This window comes from Glandiceps talaboti, chromosome 1 (genome assembly GCF_964340395.1).
Source record: "Glandiceps talaboti chromosome 1, keGlaTala1.1, whole genome shotgun sequence".
Taxonomy (NCBI): Eukaryota; Metazoa; Hemichordata; class Enteropneusta; family Spengelidae; genus Glandiceps; species Glandiceps talaboti.
In genome coordinates, this window is record NC_135549.1 from 6,478,930 (window position 1) to 6,501,554 (window position 22,625).

The window sequence follows — 22,625 nt, forward strand, 5'->3', positions numbered from 1 at the left end:
AAAAAAGGCAGAAATAAAACAAATGAAGCAATTCACCTCAATGTACTGTTAATCAAGTTGTTCTTGTTTGTATTTCATTTCATATTTAGACTGTGTGTGTGTGTGTGTGTGTCTGTGTCTGTGTGTGTGTGTCTGTGTGTGTCACTGTATGTCACTGTGTGTGTTGGTGCTTTCACAATGAGGTGTTTTTTCCCTATAATGTTACACCACATTTCAGCAATCTTTTTTCTTATAAGTTACATGGCAGCTGAAAAATAAATGAAAATCATAAAAATGTTCTGTAAGAATTAAGCAGAACTCGGTGCTCTTGAATACCTGATATATGTATTCTTAGTATCACAATGGTTCTATTTCACTGTGTAAAGCTTGTAAATGATATTACGTGTATTGGTAAATCCTACACATAGAATGGTAGACTGTAAGATATGTTGTGTGAGGGCGCCCTGTACCTTACAGACTAAAAGAATGGAAGCCAAAACAAACATTTTGATTTGCTTCCATGAAAGCTATGTCAGTGAATGCAAATCAGTCCCTTGGTAAGTATACCTTTCTCCCAGGGTTTAGCTTTTCCATAGAATCGCTTGGAGATCATGAACACCTTGAGTTGTGAGAACTTAGATTTGAAAGAATAAAAACTATCAAGAGAATGATGTGAAATCTGCAATTATAGAGTTGACAATTTGATATTGAAAGACTGAAGTCTGAATGTTATCTAGTAAATCAACTACAGCAGGGTTACTATCCATTGACTATTTGACAAAGCAGTTATAATTGGCTATACTTGGCATATGTTATGGTGAGGAGGATGATGATGGTGCTGATGATGATGATGATGATGATGATGATGATGATGATGATGATGATGATGATGATGATGATGATGATGATGATGATGATGATGATGATGATGATGACAACAACGATGATGAAGGTGATGGTGAGGAGGAGGATTATGATAATGTGAAGATGGCACCTGATGATAACCAGTACATGGAACCTTGCACATTCTAGCACTGGGATGTGCACATCCTAATGCTAGGATGTGGCCACATCCTAGTGCTAGGATGAAGAGCACAGCTATTTACCAGCTGTGTGCCTTACAGCCCCGTTACAGGGTATACTTTTTCACAGCCCTGGTACATGGTTATGAAAGATATGCCTGTTGTATGGATGTGGATACCGCCTCTGTGGCATGACTGTTTTGCACATCCCAGTACCATAGCTGTGTACTGCACACCTAGCACACAGTTGTGCACATACATGTAACAGCTATGGTGGAATAATACCCTGTAGCAACCCTTTTGTTTATATCTGATTTGCATTGCTCACATAGCTGGTACATGGCTGTGGGATAAAGCTCTTGTACATGGTTGTTGTAAAAACCTATGCTGCATTGCTATTTTTCACATCCATATTACATTGATGTTGGCATACCAGTTACATATTCGTCAAATCTAGATATGTTACACCTAGTGTGTTGGCCAGAGCTGTTACAGGGATATTGTGCACATAGCTGGTATAGTCCCGTGGCTCCACTGAGCTGGTACAGCTATGTGCACAGCCCTGTCCTAGGTATGTGAATGTTACAGGGGTGTGCAAGGTTCCCTTTTGTATGACAAGTAACCAATCAGAAATATAGTGTTTGTGACAGATGGACTGGATGTAACCAATCAGAAATAGTGTTTGTGACTGATGGACTGGATGTAACCAATCAGAAATAATGTTAGAATTGTATTTGTAGTGCAATCAAATTACAATGAAAGCCATGTCACATGAAAAAGTGTCACTTGGAACGACAAAAATCTTTCTTTTAGTGCTACATTTCATTACCTGGAGGCAGGATAAAGTCAAGCCAAAATTCTACATTTTCTGTGTGATATACCATTATTTTGGCAAATTGTTACACTTTAAATGATTTGGTTTTAATATATTATAAATGATATTTGACACAAAAGAAATAAAGCAATGTTTTTTGTGTGACATCTGTTGTCAAGGCAGCCTTTGCAATGTAGCAATTTTAGTTAGATTTTCATCATGCCAGACTAAGCTCCATATCAGGTGATATTATTTCCATTGTTTAGAAAGACAGATATGTATTGAAATGACATTTATCATTTCTAATAAATATCCAACAGTGAATTACTAAGAAATGACAGCAGTTGTTATCTATGGATGGCCTACATGAAGATGCACAGCTGATCCAATATTAGAACATTATAATCAACACCGTGATGGACTCCCAGATGTCATCTGAATCAATATGGCTTCACACGTATATAGAGATAACATTACAGTCAGTTGAATCTCAATTGTATATTTATAATCTGTGACCTAGCTATATATCTTGACTACTAAAAACATTAAACTGTCTAATCATAGTGTAATGTAGGGACCGGCTCGTTAATAACGGTACCGTAAAACGGTCATGGTTTGTGACGATGTGTAATGTCTACTCTAGTTATATCACTGATATTCTATTTATACCTTTCAATCTTTACAAGTACTAAGAAAACAACAGTCATTGTTATTTTAATATTACAAATACAATATAGCGAAAACACAGGCAAAATGATTTCTGTAACAAAACATTCCCAGCACATTGAGAAGATATGAACTGAAACTATTGATGTCAAATTTTAGTAAAAAAAAAAATCCCCAATAACTTATATTGACCGTGGTGGTCAAGGGCTGAATGAAATATGACAAGTTTGGATTTTGGTGGGTAAACAGAAGCAGAATTTAAATATCAAATCCAATCAGAGGATGTGGATATTCATGCTTTATTTTGCTGATCAATGTGTGCAACAAAAATTCAGTGTTTCTCTGTAGTATAACATCCTTATTTCTATTGATTGATTCTGAATGTTGATGAGTAGACAATTATCTAGCACATGTAGTTATCTCCACAACTGCAGCCTTCTTCATCCATCTACTTGAATACTACGAATCGTCTTGGCATATTGCTCAAGTTCAGGAGACAAAAATTCTTCGTTAAAGGTTGCGTGTGTGTGTGTGTGGGGGGGGGGGGGGGTTATTTCAACTGCAGAACTAATTTTCACACCCCGACATATTCCTATGATATCATGATAACCATAAATGGAAAGCCGATGACCAGTACACACTGACACTTTTTCATGCGACACAATTTAAAAAATTATTCATATTGACATTTCTAAACAATGTTTGATATTTCCACAGCTGGGCAATTAATATTGATGTAGTTTCTCCATCATTTCCAGTCAGTATTAAATCAATACCTATCGATATGGGCAAAATGAAACATTGTCAAGTCCATCATCAATCCCAATATTGCACTTGTGATATTTATTTCAATATGTCTCAACAAAACAAAGGAATTTCACTGCCTTAGCATTATGTGTGGCATTCTGACCCTAACCATATTTGTATTAGCGATACAAATAGTACGGACTAGTTTTTGTTGCTCAAGATTTTAGACACTGAACAACTTACTTTGATGTGGTATGGATTGACATGGCATTGAATTTAGATGCTGAACAGCTTAGAAAAGGTGTACCTGTATTTGATGTGGTATGGATTGCCATGGCATGGGACAACATTGGGCCAGAGTACACAATGTATACTGGTATATTGGGTCTGGTTTCCTTCAGTCTTGCCAAATGGCAATGAGACTGTCAAAATGTCTGTATCTATGTTTATAAGACATAACGCATACTACTGACACTACCTTGCCTCAACATGTGATGTCACCTTCACCACAGACATAGTCACACATAAATATACATACATATACATACCCATGAAACAAACTAGTTTCAATAACATAAGAAGACAATGCACAGAGATATTCTTAAAAATTCATTTTAATGTTTCTGAAATTGTTGCTATGAGAAAAACTTGTGCTCAGTAGATGCAGTCTGTACAAAATAAAACAAAAGCTGTGAAGAAATATGTTCTTGTGGTTCCTTATCCTATGGGTGTTCGAGTCCCCCAGCTGATACCTTATATATATTATTGGTTTGTACAACTAGGATAATCAGCAATCATACACAATACACTAATATCTTTCTGGATACATTTTCCACCTATGTACATACAGTTGCAATGGATACATTGTATCACTATGTAACTATTGATGTCAAAAGTTGCTAGTCATGGCTTCCATTCATACTTGGATTCCTAGAGCCATCATGACATCATAGCAGTGTCTCTTTCAGTTGATCCAGTCCAAGTTTTTACTCGTCATCTTTTCTTCTGTTAAGTAGTCTACTTGATAAACATGATGTAAAATGCCATGGTAACGCATGAACATGCCACTGCTAAATGTAATCTTGTCCCAACCACTGCAGCTGTAAATAACAAAGTCAAACACATTATATGGTCAATATTATACATCATTAAGAGCTAAATGATCAGCATATTTCATTTCCACATATTCTTGTAATATCGTTAGACCTTGTTTTTACACATCTATTAAAATATCCACAACTACTCCTTTTCTCAGACAGAAACAACAATTTTAGTCTCAATGTCAACTACCAACTCATTCTTTTTACAAATATTTATGAAATTCATAATCTTTCATACTAGAAAGTTTTTTAAGCATGTTTGATATTATGAAACCCCTCTCTCCAACATGCAGGTACTAAAAGGATCCACCTCACGTACATATACAGGGACGTTAGGTTAAAGTCAGTCAATAACACCTGGACAACGCAAGCACCTATCGCTGTCACATAAGTTATTATCATTATGCATCTAAAATGTTTTTATTCACGCTGACAAATTCACCTTATACCATTGGTTAATATAAATATAGGTGTATTCTATTTATTATTGATATGTTTGTGAAAGTGTGACTGCAGAGAACACAGCAAGAACTTATGCAAATACCATGAGTATGCAACACTTGCACTCATGCATCATGGGGGTTCTGTAATATTACCCTTGAGTCAGCATACCTACTGACTTCCAGCCCTGTGTTTGTGATTGCACATGGGGTCTTTTCTAGTCTGATAGAAACTGTAATTTCAATTTTAATATGTTCCACTAACTCACCTTTATAAAATACACCCATAAAACCCTTTTTCTCCGATAGGAACCATTGCTTAAGTCTTGGTACTCTTTTCATATATGCACAGGTACATACTATTAATAAACCCAAAATAATCAGCCCATCAAATGAATAAACTGCAAAGATAAAAACGACAAGTGTTGTAAAATGTATAACTATCACTGCTTCAATAACAACTACCACCAACAAGACTTATGCTTTTATCCTTGTGTGTGTGTGTGTGTGTGTGTGTGTGTGTGTGTGTGTGTGTGTGTGTGTGTGTGTGTCTGTCTGTCTGTCTGTCTGTGTTAGTAGGATATTCAAAAGCTTTGTGGAATGATCACATCTGATTACATTAAGATGGAGATGTGATTCAGGATCTGAATGATAGTAGTTATTTCACAGAAGCCATCACATTATTAACAGTAACAACAGCCATTGAGTGCACCCATCTTTTGGTTTTTGAAAAGTATCACTGACTTCTTAGAACAGTTCAAAATTGGCAGATGTGCATGTCCTCTAGTAGTAGCATAATGTTTTTATTAGCCATAAACCAATACATAAAGCCACTGAATAACTCTTCTTTTTCAATCCTCTTCCCTATTTCATTGTTAGATGTTACTAGTACTATATGTAACTGCTAACTGTAATGGGTGTTAACTGTTTTTACATTTACTGAAAAGGTCAACATGCACACTTAATTCAAGCAACATAATCGTTCCTTCAGCAGTTTCCTGTTGCGTTTATACATTCTAAAATTGGTTAATATTAACACATTGTCATCTATCATAACTTTCGTTTAACCATACAAGGAGAAAGGAAATCCCGGATATTAAAAGGATGGGCACTAACTTGCCCCATGCCTGTCAGATCAAATGTCAATTGGGAAATTGGAGAATATGATTTACGAACATCATCATATCAACTTGAAATAATTTCGTCAAACTGTACATGAAGAAAACTACCTACCGTTAGTCATGTTGAACTTGTTAGAATGGAGTCTTTATCATCTAGATATGCAGACTATTTTGTCCATTAGTAATTTGTTAAATAGAAAATTAAAATTTCAGTTTCGGCGTCACACATGCACTGTTTACGTGGAAGCGGAAGTTATTTTAGTTTGGATCCCTTTCCTAAGAATTGTGGGATAGGTCACGATATGCAAATCATGGGTCACCAAACCTAAACTTGCTATCGGGCACTTCCCTAGTCAGTCAGATAGTCTAGTCAGTTGTTGTCGTGAGCGCCAGATGATACCGTATTACTGCCTGTTCGCAAAGAAACTAACAATATTTTTACATTACAGTGTGTTTATTTGAGGACTGTTTGTATCCGTTGATATTGCACTAATGTTTAGGGGTAGCTAGAAGGCGACGAAGGGTCGACGATGGAAAGCACAGCTACAGTTATGTATTTGGCAAAATTCGACTACGACAAGGAGAGAGACGACGTACTGAGTTTCAAGAAAGGCGATAAGTTTGAAGTCACACACAAACCTGATGATAAGTGGTGGGCAGCTAAGAGAAGCAGCGATGGTGCTATGGGATACGTTCCTGCACTGTATTTAGAGGTACTTGCTAAATATTTGTATTTTAACACTACAGTAGCGTTTCCATGTAAACAGGTGTGAGAATAGTTACGCACCTCAATGATAATCTTTTCGGCTTGACGAAAGCGGTAACTACCGGGGGGGGGGGGGGGGGGTTTAACTGTACACAGGTAGCCAATCGCAAGTGTATGTTATATCGTTATTTTGTATACATTTTTCCACACTTTCCATTTGTTATTATTTACCTTAGAATGTTCACCTGCAATGGATGCAACATGTAAAAACAAAATGTCTCACCTTTTCGTTTTTGTTTTATCACAGCCAACCAAAGAAAGGATAGTTGGTAGGCTTATACCAGAAGAAATCCGACAATCGGTAAATATTATATCATATTGTAATCCTTATAGTTACTGTCATTTTCATTTTGATAGATCTATAATCATGTACCTTTACAGGAAAGGTGATATGTTTGATATTGAATGACACTAAAGTGATGGCCTTATGAGCATTATTTATGTGTTTTTTTAGTCAAATATTGTTCCATAAACATAACTGGTACTATAAACTGCCAAAGTATATGGATGATGTTTTTATGGTATTGTGTTGTATATTAGAATGTAAAATACTGTAATGTAAACTCAGAGAGACTGCCTGCAGAAAACAGAAGTGTTGATTTTACATCACAGCAGTACAAGTATGAAACTGAAACATGTCAAACAGTGAACAGTGTGCAACTACTTTTTGCTATATATATTACAAAAAACATTCACAGTTGTCAAAGCAAACAATGTCTTTCCCAGTAACTTTCATTAGTAAGTATCATATAGAGTAGAATCAGTTTTGAAGCCCTTGGGGCATTTGAGAGAATTAAGAGTTAATTAAAACTGTGGTACTTGTTTAGGGGTCAAATCCAATTTGCGAAATAAACTTTCATTAAATACACACAAAAATAGGGATTAAAAAAAATGTTTCATGTGATGAAATAATGATAAAAGCTGGCATCAACACTTTTGATTTTCCTATTGTAGTGATTGGCCTTGGTACATGTAGATGTTCTTTAATTGATAACAGGGAAGTTAATTTGCATGTAGATAGATTGTAACTGTCAACTGCCTTATTTGTATATCAACCCTAATTACTGGCATGCAGAGATGATTAACAAAGAGGACGGGAAGCCATTTGAGGGGTCCCTGTTGGATAATCATCTACATATGGTAAATGTGAAGATTTACTATGGCAACAATAGAAAATTCAATTTCACCAACAACCATTAATTATCAACATTTACCCTAGAAGATTACAATTTACATTTAGTACAACTATGGAAGCTAGATCAACATTTTTTTTATTCTATTCATATTTATTCAACTCTTCAAACATTCAGTAAAAGTGTCAATTCACCATCGTTAATTTTAAATTTTATGATAACCCTCATATCCAAAGCATATTGAAATTAAAAAAAAAATTCAGATGGTTATCTAGAACTGGGTTACCACCAGAGATCTGGATTTGTTTAAATTTTAATTCATGTTAGTTTGAATAAAAGGAGGAAGTCTATCACATCTTTTATGGTTATTTCCTGAAGTAACATCTGCCAGTGGCTACCTATTCAAACACAGCAATGTATAATGGAAGTGAGTGAGTCTGATATGTCATTAAAAATGAGATGATTTCTAGGGATTCAGTGGTAAACCGATAAATAAAGAATTGCATTTGCTAATATTTATATATCTTGATGTGCCATCAGAAATAAAATGTAAAAATATTGTAATAATTAAAGTGTGTATTGCTAATTACATATGCATAAACAATTTTTTTTTTACCATATTTCATTACCATATGAAATTTGACAGAGTTCAATGTTTACCCCAATGATTAGACATTCTTATACAGTTATTGCAGTGTATTTGTGATATGCATGACTTAGCTGTAGATCTTGTCATACATACTGCTGTCTGCTATCGCATTTCAAACTGAATCAATGAAGTGTTTGACATCCCAGATGAAATAGGGACAATTAGTCGTATTCATACTGGACTGAGCCAGTGATGCAAGACATACACACAGTCATAATTATGCAAACTAAGAGGCTTATACTGGATGATTTAAGAAGTACAGTGATAATGCAATGGAATGTCATGCTTTTCATGTGTATGCATCCACACACATATATAGGCAGTGGAATTCAAATGCTAAAATTAGTTTGCTTTATCTGACTGCTGATATTAGTAACCAACTGTGTATTGTCATAATGTACATGTTGTGGCAAGATGTGTTGTTACTGAATAAACTGACTAAATACACCAACAATTCATAGCTGAATTGAATGCCATTATTGTTTAATAGATCTGAATCCGTAGTAAGAATTGAAGTGTGTGTCATCTGTCATGGGTCGGATCAGCTTTATATCGTTGAATGCATTCCAGCAAACATGATTGCAATCTCAGCATAGAAGGTGAATGACCAGATATATTAGTTTATCAATACCCTTGCTATCAGTATCATGGAAAGAATTAGACTTATTTAAATTTGCGCCAAGAGGCTGTCAGGTTAGCTGTTTATTATTTCAAAACAGTGTTCAGAGTGGAGAGGGAAAGAATAACATTCACATTATTTGCCTGTACAGTTTGTGGCATTGAGTTATGGTTCACAGCTCATGCTTGTTGTCAGGAGCCTGTAATCAATAACAAAGTACATACTAACACCAGTGACAACACATCTACCTTGTCAATGCTTCTATTATATAGGTTTCCTTTTATCGAAAATCAAAACATAAATTCAGCTGTTAATGAATACATTTACAACACTTAGCCATGAACTGAATTGATTTTGTTGATCATACTAGTGTAATATAGTTGTTGCGTAGGAGGAACCATACTCTTGTGATAATCAATAGTTTGTAAAAACATATATACATTTTGTCCTTATAGAGGACTAAGGGATAGGTGAGTGATTAATGATAGGAACATGCATATAAACTGAAATGAACCAATTACAATGGAAAAGCTCTTAACACACACAGGCAATTAAGTTTTTTGTTATCTAGACCATAGCATCAGTTTGCAATGTATGAATATGGCATACACAGATACAATGAAGCATTTCAATTTTTCATGAATCTTCATTATCACGTCAAATTAGTTTCTAACGAGGAAAGTAAATATCGAGGTATATACATAGGCTGTAATTTCAACAGGCAGTAAATATGGGGTCAGTTTGTAGTCATTAATCATAGAGTAGCCATATGTCATATTGTCAGCTACATTTTAGTTTTCATTCACTCTATGCTTTTAAGTAGTAGATATGTCTATAAATAGAAGGACACCAGCAATTTTACCTCTGCTTAAATTAAAATTACAAGGAGCAATAAGCATTGAGATCATGTTGAAGATAAGTGAGTCCTAATGTCTGGTCTGGTAATTTAGTCATGATTAGAAAAGACATAAATGATAGACTCTCCACCTCCAACGTTCTGTAAGTTGTCTACTTGTCAATGTCATGTTAGCCGTAATTTTGATGTCAGTGCTCATCTAGTGTGATGATTTAGTTATTAGGAATTAGATCTGCCCATCTTGGTTTCTAAACTTCCACACATTTTGTTGTAGTTTAACTTGAGTCTGGAATTGATACACGTCATGTCCATCATTACTTTTGATATGACCTACTTCCATTTACATGAAAACACATCACATGATCACAGTGGAGAGTCAGACCATAGTCATTGACTTTTTGAGGAATTGAATCCGTAGATTAAATTATTTAAACCAGTGATAACATTTCGCTAATGTAACGTTAAATGGTCATGGTTTTAATACATGGCAAAATATTGACATTTCTATAAAACTAGGTAATGAATCCAGGTTCATGGTCACAAGCACATCCACTCACAAAGGGATAGATTTGACCTTCACCACTAGGATAAACAAAACAGCATCAGACTAGTTTGGGGTTGGAAGTTCAAGTGCATGTGTGGGATGTGATTGTGAAAAATAAGTTTAAAATCAATAATTTGTAGTATGAAAGTGTGAAAAAAACTGTTAGACTGGTTTGGGGTTGAAAGTTCAAGAGCATAGATGCCTTGTGATCATGAAAAATAAAAATATCTTACAAGTACATGCACATATAAACAGACATAAGGCTAAAAATGGCCGACCTTCATAGTAATCATCATTTCTCCTATACAAGATCCCTTCCATGTGAGACAATAACTGTTTGGGGTTAAAATTCAAGTGTGTGTTTGTTGTTGTGCTAGTGAAAAAAAATATGTTGAAATCAAGGATAAACATGTATGAAAACTGGTATATATTAGTCTAGAGTCTGTCTGTGGCTTTGAGTCCTCTACAAAGCCATGGATAGATTCTAGACTACTGGTATATCATGTATATAGGAAAATATAGTAGTTGTCATTTCTAATTAGTGCAAGAACCCATCCTTGTGAGTAACTGTCAATGATGACAAAGATATTATGTCTTAATAGTCTCAGGAAATCTCTGTCATTAATCTCTCAAATAAAAGAAGTGTTTTCCCAAATAAAAAACCTATCTTTCTCCCAGAAAGGAAATGTAGTATTAATTTCTCAGAAAACATATTCCCCAATAATAATCTATATTTTCTGAGAAAGGAAATGTGGTATTGAATTCAGAAGTAGATGGATGGGGCAGGAAAGAGACAATTTCATATCAGGAACTGTTACCACAATATTGGTGAAAAAAGTAGTGGGAATAGGGAAATGATGAAAAAGAATAGTAATTCTGTTGATCCACGTGAGATTATTCTAAATAGATTGGTAAACACCCTAAAACCATGGATTTAGAGCATGCAAGTTATTGCCAATGTTATTGGGTAGACTGACTGAACTTTGGAAATTGGTAAAACCATAGAAATTATGAAGTTGGTGCATTAAAGTAATCATCAGTATTATTTTACTGAACGTTGGAATCTGTGTAAAAACAAGTGTATGAATTTCTATTTGTAGTGGCTTTATTATAGTCTACATGGTATTTTTGTTAGTATTGTAAAACAATAGAAATTTAGCAAGCTGTTGATACAAACTGTTTATATCTAACATTGATTGATTAGATAGAATCCAACAGGTGGTTATACAAATCATACCATGTTCTCCTATATACAACTACAGTACATGTACACACGTAACTAGTGTGCATTGTGACACCAATGACCGATTACACTTATCTGGTTTCATCAAGTCTAGTATTCTAATCTTATTTGAAGCAAGGAAGAGAAAAGATTATGGAAAACTGAGCATTAATCTGCCTAGACTTTCCGTACTTATGTGTTTGTTTCCAAAGCAACGGATGAATGAATTATGCTATTGCCAACTACTAGTACTAGTAATGCTTACTGAGTTAGCAATCCACATTATTTTGAGGAAGTAGAATTGAAAAAATTCTATTGTATGTGTACCTGAACTGTCCAATGTCGTGCTACTGAAATCAAATAAGAAATGAGCATCAGGTGTGTTTGCTTTGAGTTAATGTGATTTGGCAATTTGTTAAATCAATTGCTTCTGTAATTGGTTGGAACCATTCTGACAAATCTGACCTTTCTATAATTTATGTGTGTACATGCACAGTTTGTGATGTCATATGCCATTTCTGTTGGGTTGGGTATTTATTCTGAACAGTTGCAAGTAAGACAGTAATCAAGGTGTTCTCCATTAGGCTAATCAAATTACAGTTCTTCTGAAAGTGGGTTGAACATATTTGCAAATTTGAGATGTAAGTGTATCATAGTGTATGTGTGCTAAATTTGATGAGAAGGTACTTACATTTGTATATGTGAAATAGTCTTGGTGTTGAAATACAATAAAAAGCAAGATGTGAATGTTTTTAATGGATTTCTTCATTTGGCAATTATATCAAATTATTTTTGAAATTTATGTGCACATTACTTGTATGCTTGACTTGTGATGTCAAGGTATTCCATAATGTGGGATAATTGAAATACAGAAATCAAAGCAAGGTCTGATTTTTGATAAATCGATTAGGCCTGAATCAAATTCTGAAATTAACTTGGAACATTTTGGCAGGTTTGACCTTTAATACAGTGTGCATGCATGAATTGCGATGTCAAAGTACTCAGGTACTAACTCCATACATTGTTTGAATATAGTTAAAATGAGGTGTGGTATGGTTGTTGATAATTCGATTTCTTCATTAGGCTTCAAATTGTGAAATTAACCTGAAACATTGTCACAGTTTTAATCTGTAATACAGTGTGCATGCATGAAATACCATGTCACAGTACTCAGGTACTAACTCCATACATTGTTTGAATATAGAAATCAATATGGGGTGTTGAAAGGTGGTAACTTTCTTCACTACATGTAGTTTGAATCCTGGACCGCAGCTTTGACCTGTAAATACATAATTGCATTAATTGTGATGTCACTGTACTCCATACATAAAATAGTTGAAATACAGAAATCAAAACATGATCTGGTTGTTGCTAGTCTAGTTCCTGTACAGTATCGTTGCTATTTGTAGACCACAGTTGGCATCCAGACTAGGTTGTTGCCAACTTTAGTTCTATATGTGATAGATCAGATTCTTTCACAGTATGATTGTTTTGAAAAGTATTTATGACTTCTGACCTGTATTATACATGAATTGCGATGTCAAGGTACTCCAACTGTAAAGTAGTAGAAACACTAGAAAACAATGTAAGACCATATATAGATAAGTTTATTTAAGACTCACCTACAGCATACTTTAATAAGGTGAGGACATTCCTTAAAGTTCAAGGCTAAGTATTTCTACAAAGACTACAATATATTTATATTTAAAACCTGACACAAAATAGAGAGTGAAATGGACAATATAGATCCCTTATTTTGTAAATACATAGACAAGATGTCTGGATATCAGTGAATTTAAAAGATATGTAGGCAGTATTTATTTGACACAATAGAGGTTCTGCAGATATGTGATGATGTATTCATTCATACAATAGGTAAAGGCAAACTTGTATTGTTCAAACATGCAAATAGTTACTTCCACACCTATAAACTGACCTGCCTTATACTAGCCTGTGTTAAACCATTGACGCCTGAGTTCACTCAAAGGTCTGTGATTTTAACAGACTTCTGTAGCCAGCATGTAGGAGGTTTTTAACTACCCTCTACAAAAACCTTAAAAAGCCTGTATTGAAATGCAGATGTAAACTCTTATCAGTTATGCAAATGAAGGTGTAAGTCTATTGATATACCTGTATGCAGTTTGCTACCCTGGTAAAATGCTGTTGAGTAATACCAGTAGTTGTTGACACAATAAACACCCTGTGTAGGGAGATAGCAAACACCATGTTGTGATGAGCTGACATATATTTGCCAATGAAGTCAAAGAATATGTTGTACAATATGGCAGTGAGTTGTTAAAGCTTAGTTACAATTTGTGATGTATGTAGCTAAGATCAAATATAGAGAGATGAATATGCCATAAAATCTATCAGCTGTAGTGAAGTGTAAATAGTGTCAGGAAAAGGGTCAAGAATTGCAAACAAAAAGATTTATATGAAAACTAATATTTTCTTCACAATCTGTAATGATTACCAGTAACAATGTGTGTAGCCAAGAGACTGGGCTATCTGACCCCACATACTGGCATGACAGTCTAGCTTAGAGATTTGGCTGTCTGACTTGATATACTAGTGTGACAGTATAGCCAGAGACTTGGCTATCTGACTTGACATACTGGCTTTGATACTATGGTCCAGAGACTTGCCTATAGATCTGACTTGACAAACTAGCTGCCTTGACAGTATAGCCGGAGACTTGGCTACCTGACTTGACATACTGGCTTGACAGTCTAGCCTAGAGATTTGGCTATCTGACTTGACATACTGGCTGGACAGTATAGCCCAGAGACTTGGCTATCTGACTTATGACATACTGGCTTGACAGTCTAGCCCAGACACTTGGCTATCTGACTTGACATACTGGCTTGACAGTATAGCCCAGAGACTTGGCTATCTGACTTATGACATACTGGCTTGACAGTATAGCCCAGACACTTGGCTATCTGACTTGACATACTGGCTGGACAGTATAGCCCAGAGACTTGGCTATCTGACTTATGACATACTGGTTTGACAGTATAGCCCAGACACTTGGCTATCTGACTTGACATACTGGCTTGACAATATAGCCCAGAGACTTGGCTATCTGACTTATGACATACTGGCTTGACAGTATAGCCCAGAGACTTGGCTATCTGACTTGGCATACTGGCTGGACAGTATAGCCCAGAGACTTGGCTATCTGACTTGACATACTACTTTACTGGCTTGACAGTATATATAGTGTGCTGGAAAATGGTGTTTTCAAACGAGATAGCCAAGTCTCTAGTCAGTGTGCATGGTATATTTCTTTTCAATTTACTGCATCATCGTAAAACCACAGTCCTTGTTTCTTTGCACATTACAACACATAGCGTCATGATTGTTGTTTTCCTTTGTATAAATGGAAAAGTGTGTTCTGGCTTGCAAGAATGATAGAATAATTAATATGAATGCCAAACAATGTCATGAATTTTACTTGAAACAAATTTGTGATTGTATTGATACAAAAGCAAATTAGTCATTTAGTGTTAAATTCACAAAAACATATCTTGAATAATGGGTCAGTCTCTTGATAAAGACTGACGTGTGCGGTCAAAAATTTCAGGTAATAATTTTCAAGTTTGTGTGTTTGGAACAAAAGCTTTATGTAATACATTAGATGACCAACAGAGATGAATTTGAAGAAAACAAATATCCTGTTGTGTGTTTGTCACAACCTGGTGTTTACAGAATCCATATTGCAAAGTTTTACACATATCTGTGTGCAGTATGTCAGTGTTCACATTACCAATGACTCTTTATTATTTATGAATGACTCACTGACATAATCTAGACTAGTGGCCTTGTCAGCACACCAACTGTTCCTTGACCGTAGGTGAATCATTTTAGCCTACCTGTAGTCATGAAGGACTAATGCTACTATGCTAATAGTTCAGCTATCCTAACTGCCATTTTGATTTTTTGAATTTCACTCATCCTACATTCTAGACTAGAAGATTTAACGTGTGTTCGTAGATTTGGAGGAATCTTAGAATGGTTGAAATAATGTCGTTGCATTAGTCCTTCAAGACTGCATGTAGGTTAGAGCCACTTGTAATCACCATACTAAGTTGCTAACTGTGGGGTAGTATATTATTGTAGAATGTCATCTCATACATGAATGACTTGTAACCACCATGCTAACTTAAACTGTATAGTGCAGTGTATTATTTTACAATGTAAAATCTCATATGAATGACTTGTAACCACCATGCTAACTGTATAGTGCACAGTGTATTGTTGAATCTCACCTAGGGTATAAATACTAAAATAGTATATGAATAATGCTAGACATTACAAGAACTTAAAGTTAGAAACAGTAATACAAACTATTATGTCACTATCATGCCAAATATATATCCAGTCAGTGGTTGGCAAAGATACTGCAGTACTGTATTTTGTAGATGAATACAATTTTAGTCTTCATTGTGATTTATATCCAATTATGAAAAGCTAGGGAAGTGTTATCTTTGCAGTCATGTAGGACAAATAGAACAAAAGACAGATGGCTTTCAAAGGGGAAGTCCCATCTAACATACCAGTACTCTAGGTAAATGCAGACCTGTCCAGTTTGAGATTTGTGATTATAAACTACATGGTTATATACTGCAATAAACTAGTTTAGTTGGAATAATTCCAACCACTGTGGAATTCAAGTACAAAGCAATAATGCTTATCAAAGGGGAAGTCCCATTCTGCATGTTAAGTAAACAGACACTTGTCCAGGTTGAGATACTTTGAAATAACTCTGAACATGCTAAAGCACTTCACAAACATGAATGGATGTGTACCAGGTGTATAGAAATCTCAGGGCCATGTCTCCAGTAGATGCTAAATCTTGACAGTTGGAGATCACTAAGTGACTCATCATACATAAAGAAATTTCATGGCCAAGTTACCTCTATGGACTGATATCAATGCAAATATCGACCTTTGCATGCGTTGAGGTGTATGATTTATTACTTACCTCTGCCCTGGATTCTTCTGTCAATGGAGTAGAATTGTGTTTATTCAAATAATAGCTAGGTACTAGATATAAGAACTAGGAGGAGCTCTATGCAGGGTTGAGGGTCATATATTCTTGTTGTCAATATATTCAACTAAAAATCTTGTCATTTTGGGGAATTATTTATCGACAAACTCGGAAATTTGAAAGTAGCCAGAATATTCACTTTATTTATTCATGAACATAAAATGTGAAAAGGAAACAAAATAACACAAATACAAAAATAAAACTGAAAAATTAGAAAAACTAGACAATTAGATTCCACATGTGTCATGTGTATTACTTCTCTTGAGAACAACATTACTTTTTTTTGTATATATATATGCGTGATCTTAGCCTGGAAGTGGAATCGTTATTTCCCCATCACATTTGGAAATCAAAAATTCAAAATTCCCATTTGCCTAGATTTTAAGCTAGCGTGGTCATGTTTGCTTGAATACATGTGACATTATCAATCTTCCCAATCGTGAAAATCAAATAGTATTTGCAGAATATACAATCAGTTCCTATATCACAGCAATCATGTATCTTTTACACAGAATCCTTCTTAATCTTTCTAGAATACAAAACAATAACATCAGAATATACTCTATAAATTGACATCAAAAGGTCATTGCACTTATACATCATATACCGGTATATTATTGAAAAGACATATAAAATGTTGGCGTGTGAAAACCAGGGAATCCGGTGCACAGATGACCACGCAGGTAGTAAATTAAGTTAGAACAAAGACTAGACACATGGTCATTCTTTGCAACCCTGACTCATACAGGTATAGGTCAGGGATTGACATCATAAAGGGTTGAGTTTGAATGGGGAAAAAAGTATGGGTCACTCAACATATAAAACCAATAAAAGACTACCTTTGAGATGAAATTGAAAAGCCAAACAGATTCATGCTGTTATGAAAGATAAGCTAGTGTAAAATTCATGTAGTCTACCTGTAGACTTGAAGGATAAATGCTACTACACTATTTTTAGCTCATCAATCAAATGTCAGTTTTAGCATAAACAGTGGAGAAGGAACTCTCTGACTAGATTAATGCTAAGTACACTATGTCAGCTATCCTAACTGCTATTTCGATTGAATTTGGAGAAAAGAGCGAAAATTAAAAAATTACAATGGTAGTTAGCATAGCTGAAATAGTGGTACAGTAGTAGCATTAGTCCTTCAAGACTACAGGTAGGCAAGAGAAGTCATAAAATTACATACACACAGACAAATACATGTAACTTGTCTGTGATACAAGTATCCATTGGCTCCAGATGATAGACAAATGCCGTATATTAATCCTGTTTGCAGATAGACTTACATTATAAATACAGTCAAACTTAAATCTCCACTTATGTTGAACTTGTACTCTTGTCTGCAAACAGGACTTATAAACATGTCATATTGTATATATGTGTAGATTCTAGTGCTATCCATGGTATCGAATCATCTCATCACCCATAAAGAGAGGTCTTGAGATTTGAAGCCATGCATAGCACTAGACTAGTGTGTAGTGTCATGAAAAAATTAACTTATCCAGAAATCATTCAAAGACTCATACAAGGTTTTTTTGAGAAGATAACAGATGCGTATATGGATACCAGTATCCAGTTTATATAATGATATCCCTTATAATTTAGTATAGTATTAAAGTCTTCGGTCTTGCACTCTGACTATCTGGAATGCCAAATATGTATACACCAATTGACTTTATCATGATGTATATTATGTGCCTTATTCAGATACCTTGTGTGTATTGAGTTAGAACATGTACATGTAACTTATGTATTAAACTTGAATGCAGATGAAAACTGAGCTTAACTTTCACTTTAAGACAAAAAGTAGAATAATATATACCTGAGGTAATATATTCTTACAACATGAAGAAGTAAATAATCTTGAATTCCTGAAAATTATATATTGATGTTTCTCTTGATATACATGTAGCTTCATCACAAATAAAAGGCTCATACACTGCCTGTTGTTGGTTGAATTCCTCCGTGCTTGTCTTTATCACATGACTATTCAACTGTGTCACATGTCACCAACCACCTGTCACAAAATCATCAGTTGACCTGAAAAAGTAGTATCCAGGAAAGGACATGAAAGTTGTTGTCACTCAAAACAACAGTATGTCCAGTAGGATAGATTAGTATACTTCAATACGCCATTAATTCATTAAACTTCATACCTGGATGGTTTAGAACATTCATAGATACCTCTGATGTCATAGGAAATGAGACAGATGTACAAATAGTCATGTCACTATATTTATACTAATATTTCCACAGTATGTCAGATTACATTATGGTATGATAAACATGGAAATAACGATGTGCTTGATTTGGGCTTGATATTAATGTTTAAAATTTATGTGCTTGTGTGATCGTCGTTCCAACGTAAGCAGTTATTTTAAATCTACCTAAGGGAATGAATTGAAGATGAGGTCTGTTCCTAAATCTGTGAAATACGCTGTATCAATTTATTGAGATGAACAGATGACTACATAAACAAGTGATATATTTATATGTCAGTACAGTCTGTTCCTAAAAATTTTAAATCAATGAAATACCAATTTATTGGGTTGATAAAAAACAAACAAGTGATATATGGCAGTACACACAGTGGCTGTATTATATTGTTCATACAAAACTGTCATAAATGTGATGTGATGTAATATCAGATCCAGTTTTGTGTTGTATTTAAATTCATGTCATGTAACACGATGCATGTGTCTACATGTTGTATTCAATGCTAACAGCATGACTCAAACATGTACATGTACCGCATAATCTTTTAATATTGCATGTCAGTTTGTTCTTTTATGTACAGTACCTGTTCTTTGTTCATCAAACCATTTCATATGAATTGCAATGTGATTCTTGTATTCAGGCGTCCTTTATTCAGTAAGCCATTTCATATCAAATGTGTTATTCTTTTATTCATCACTCCTTTGTCCATCAAATAAGCCATTTCAAATGAAATTAAAGTTTGTTTTGTCCTCTCTCATCTGTCCTTCATGTCTTTTCAATAATATTTGATTTTTTTCCACTTTTTGTCTCCTTTGTTCGTCAAGCCATCTCATCTAAAGAGTCTGAAATCACCACCTCCACCTGTTTCCCCTCGTCCTCCTCGCCATCTCTTAAAACCACCTCCCTCTTCTTCTCCTAAACCGATCTCCTCTTCATCCTCTCATGACTTCAAATCTCCAGGATCTCCAAGCTTTTATGGCAAATCCCGTACTCCACTCAGTTCTTCTCCTAAATCTTCCTTCGTCTTCCCTAGATCTCCTCAACATTCTCCCAGACTATCATCAGCTCCGAGACTGGGTGAATCTTCTGGTCTGTCACCTTCACCTAGACTTACCCATTCCCCTAAACTCTCTCGCTCTCCTAAACTGTCCACTTCACCTAAGTTGTCAGAGTCTTCCAAGTTAAGTGGTGCTACAGAATCATTAACTCTGTCAGTATCACCACATACATCATCTGTGTTCAGTCATTCCATCTCGTCTTCCATTGACTCATCCCCACAACCCTCACCATTATCTCCCGTATCCACGATAACTGCACAAGCATTAACTGAAGACTCTTCCCAGGAGGTATGTTGGGTAATATGGTAATATTAGTACCCTTTGAAAAGTAATTTTTATAAAATCAGTAAATAAATCTCAGTCCTTAAATGTAGTGCTTCAAAGAGGCAATACTTCAATTGCACTAACTACACCTTTACATTACATGTAATATCTGCATCTGCTGTAAGTCTAACAACACAGTAGAATTAAAAAAAACTGGTAACAGAATCATATACTGGTAGAAATAATACTAACAATGCTAGGATATGTGTAATGTATGTGTATGTATACTGTTTGCTGGCATGCAAGTTGTGTTACTGTTGTTATTGTAATAGATAAATGAATGAAAATCTATCTTCCTTAATATCTATAATGGTTGACTTATGAAGTTTATCAGTCAACAGAGCTGATATGTCATTGAGTATGTTACCTGTAGTACACATGACAGCAATAACAACAGAGCTGATATGTAATTTAATTGCATGTATTTTACGTATAGTACACATGACAACAATAACAGAGCCGAGATCATCATTGAGTATGTTACCTGTAGTACACATGACAACAGTAACAACAGAAAACACCAGTGTTAAAGGCCAGGGTTTCAATCCCAAGTTCTCATATAATGTATTTTATCGGCTAAACATTAAGATTCCACAGGATCATTCTGGCCTAACCTGTTCTATACCAGCAGCTCTGCCAGACAGTTTGCCTGTTGTATTTTAGATTGAAGGCTGACAAGATTAGCATTACCCCCCCCCCCCCCCCACACACACACACACACACATGACATTTTATAAAATCCCAGATACATGTGTGGTCCTCTATAAATAATTAAAATCTTGTTTTATCTGTTCTTATATGTCATTCACACTGACAGTATTGCATATTACCAATACGTACTAATGGAATGCACAGCTTATATAAATGGTCTAACTGCAAATTGAAATCTGCCACAAGTAGCAAGGTACTGGTTATGTCTCACATGTCTAACATAATTGCCGAGTTTATTGCTATCTTACAAGTAATATGTTCTAGCTATTAAATCTTGTTTCCCATCCCTGCAATTACGAGGATTGGGAGACCCTTCAAAATGCATTTATTTCAACAGAAAGTGAAACAGACGCAGATATAAACATGGTTAAGTAATCGTGATTACACAAAATGACTGTGCAACACATTAATGTTGAGAGCTTTATGTCACAGTATATCTATTTAAAACCCACACTGCTAGTCTTTTCACACTACCATTGTAAGAATTCAATGAAGTAAGCGTGACCAGAAAATCAAACAGGCATAAAAGGTGGTGGCTGGTCATAATAGCACCATGAAATCACCCAACAAATTGCTGCTAAATGATTTCAGTTCTCACCATGTTCAGAAACCACTTTTGCCAATGACTATATAAGTAATTGTAGGAAATAAACTGCACTTTTAATTCATTGCCAATGAATGTATGAAACTACGTGACGTCATCTGTGTTCTGCACTAATTACTAATTTGTATAGTGGAGGTTTCAGGTAGGTTGTTGTCACAGGGAAATACCTGTTATATTTATGTAACTAATGCACCAGTCTGTACCACGAACTACAAATGCACTGTTTTGTTGTCATGCTTCACAGCTTTTTAAATGTTGCTAGTAAAAGATTGTAATTCATAGTGACTACTATATTGTAGCCATGTTGCTTCAAAGACTCGATGTTGTATGGGTTTGTCTTTAAAAAGTGAGCAAAATTTTCACATGTATTATTCAAGTATTAATGTAAACGATGAATCAATTTTAGTAAACATCACCAAATTGCATACTACACATGTTAACGACATAAGGACTGTCATATTTTCTAGATTTTATTTCTTATTGTCACCATGGTAACCTACCAGATATTCTATAAAAAATATGCCAACTATTTCATCTAATCGTATGGTCACTGCAACCATTGGTCATCATAGCATCACCTCACATACAATGTCCTGTCTTCTGATATTTCTATTCTAGAGCCAGACTAGCATCAGCTGTATATAAGATTTGCCCGCATAACTTTATTAGAAGTGACACATATTTATACCATACATTGATCCATGAACAAAGAGCTTACAAAAATGTAATATTGACGATAACGATTACACATTTGCAATACTGATGCACACAATTCATGAATAATTTTAGTGCATTAAAAGATGATATCATCTATGACACATTAATTTCCAACAAGGATGACATCTTGTCAAAAGCTCAGACCACTATCAAAAGACAGTAATCAAGGCATCATATCAATGACTTATCTAGAATTTATTTAATCTATAGTTGATACACAATTTAAACAAATGCCATGTGTGTTAATGAAAATACTCACA

General features: G+C 35.0%; 2 protein-coding genes across 2 annotated transcripts in view; one reads left to right on the plus strand and one right to left on the minus strand.

The window, feature by feature from the left end:
* Positions 1-3,852: 3,852 nt before the first annotated feature.
* Positions 3,853-6,146, minus strand: LOC144439918 (protein kish-B-like). Its single transcript, XM_078129153.1, has 3 exons — positions 6,002-6,146; positions 5,038-5,169; positions 3,853-4,328 (listed from the first exon to the last, which is right to left on the minus strand). The coding sequence occupies exons 1-3, from the start codon at positions 6,009-6,011 to the stop codon at positions 4,246-4,248; spliced, it is 225 nt and encodes a 74-aa protein (XP_077985279.1). The 5' UTR covers positions 6,012-6,146; the 3' UTR covers positions 3,853-4,245.
* An 86-nt stretch (positions 6,147-6,232) lies between these two features.
* LOC144438808 (uncharacterized) overlaps positions 6,233-22,625 on the plus strand; it is a 31,933-nt gene continuing 15,540 nt past the window's right edge. Inside the window, exons 1-3 of the mRNA XM_078127988.1 lie at positions 6,233-6,602; positions 6,903-6,956; positions 19,776-20,297. Coding sequence (XP_077984114.1) covers positions 6,420-6,602; positions 6,903-6,956; positions 19,776-20,297 — 759 coding nt within the window. The 5' untranslated portion in view covers positions 6,233-6,419. The remainder of the gene's footprint in view (positions 6,603-6,902; positions 6,957-19,775; positions 20,298-22,625) is intronic.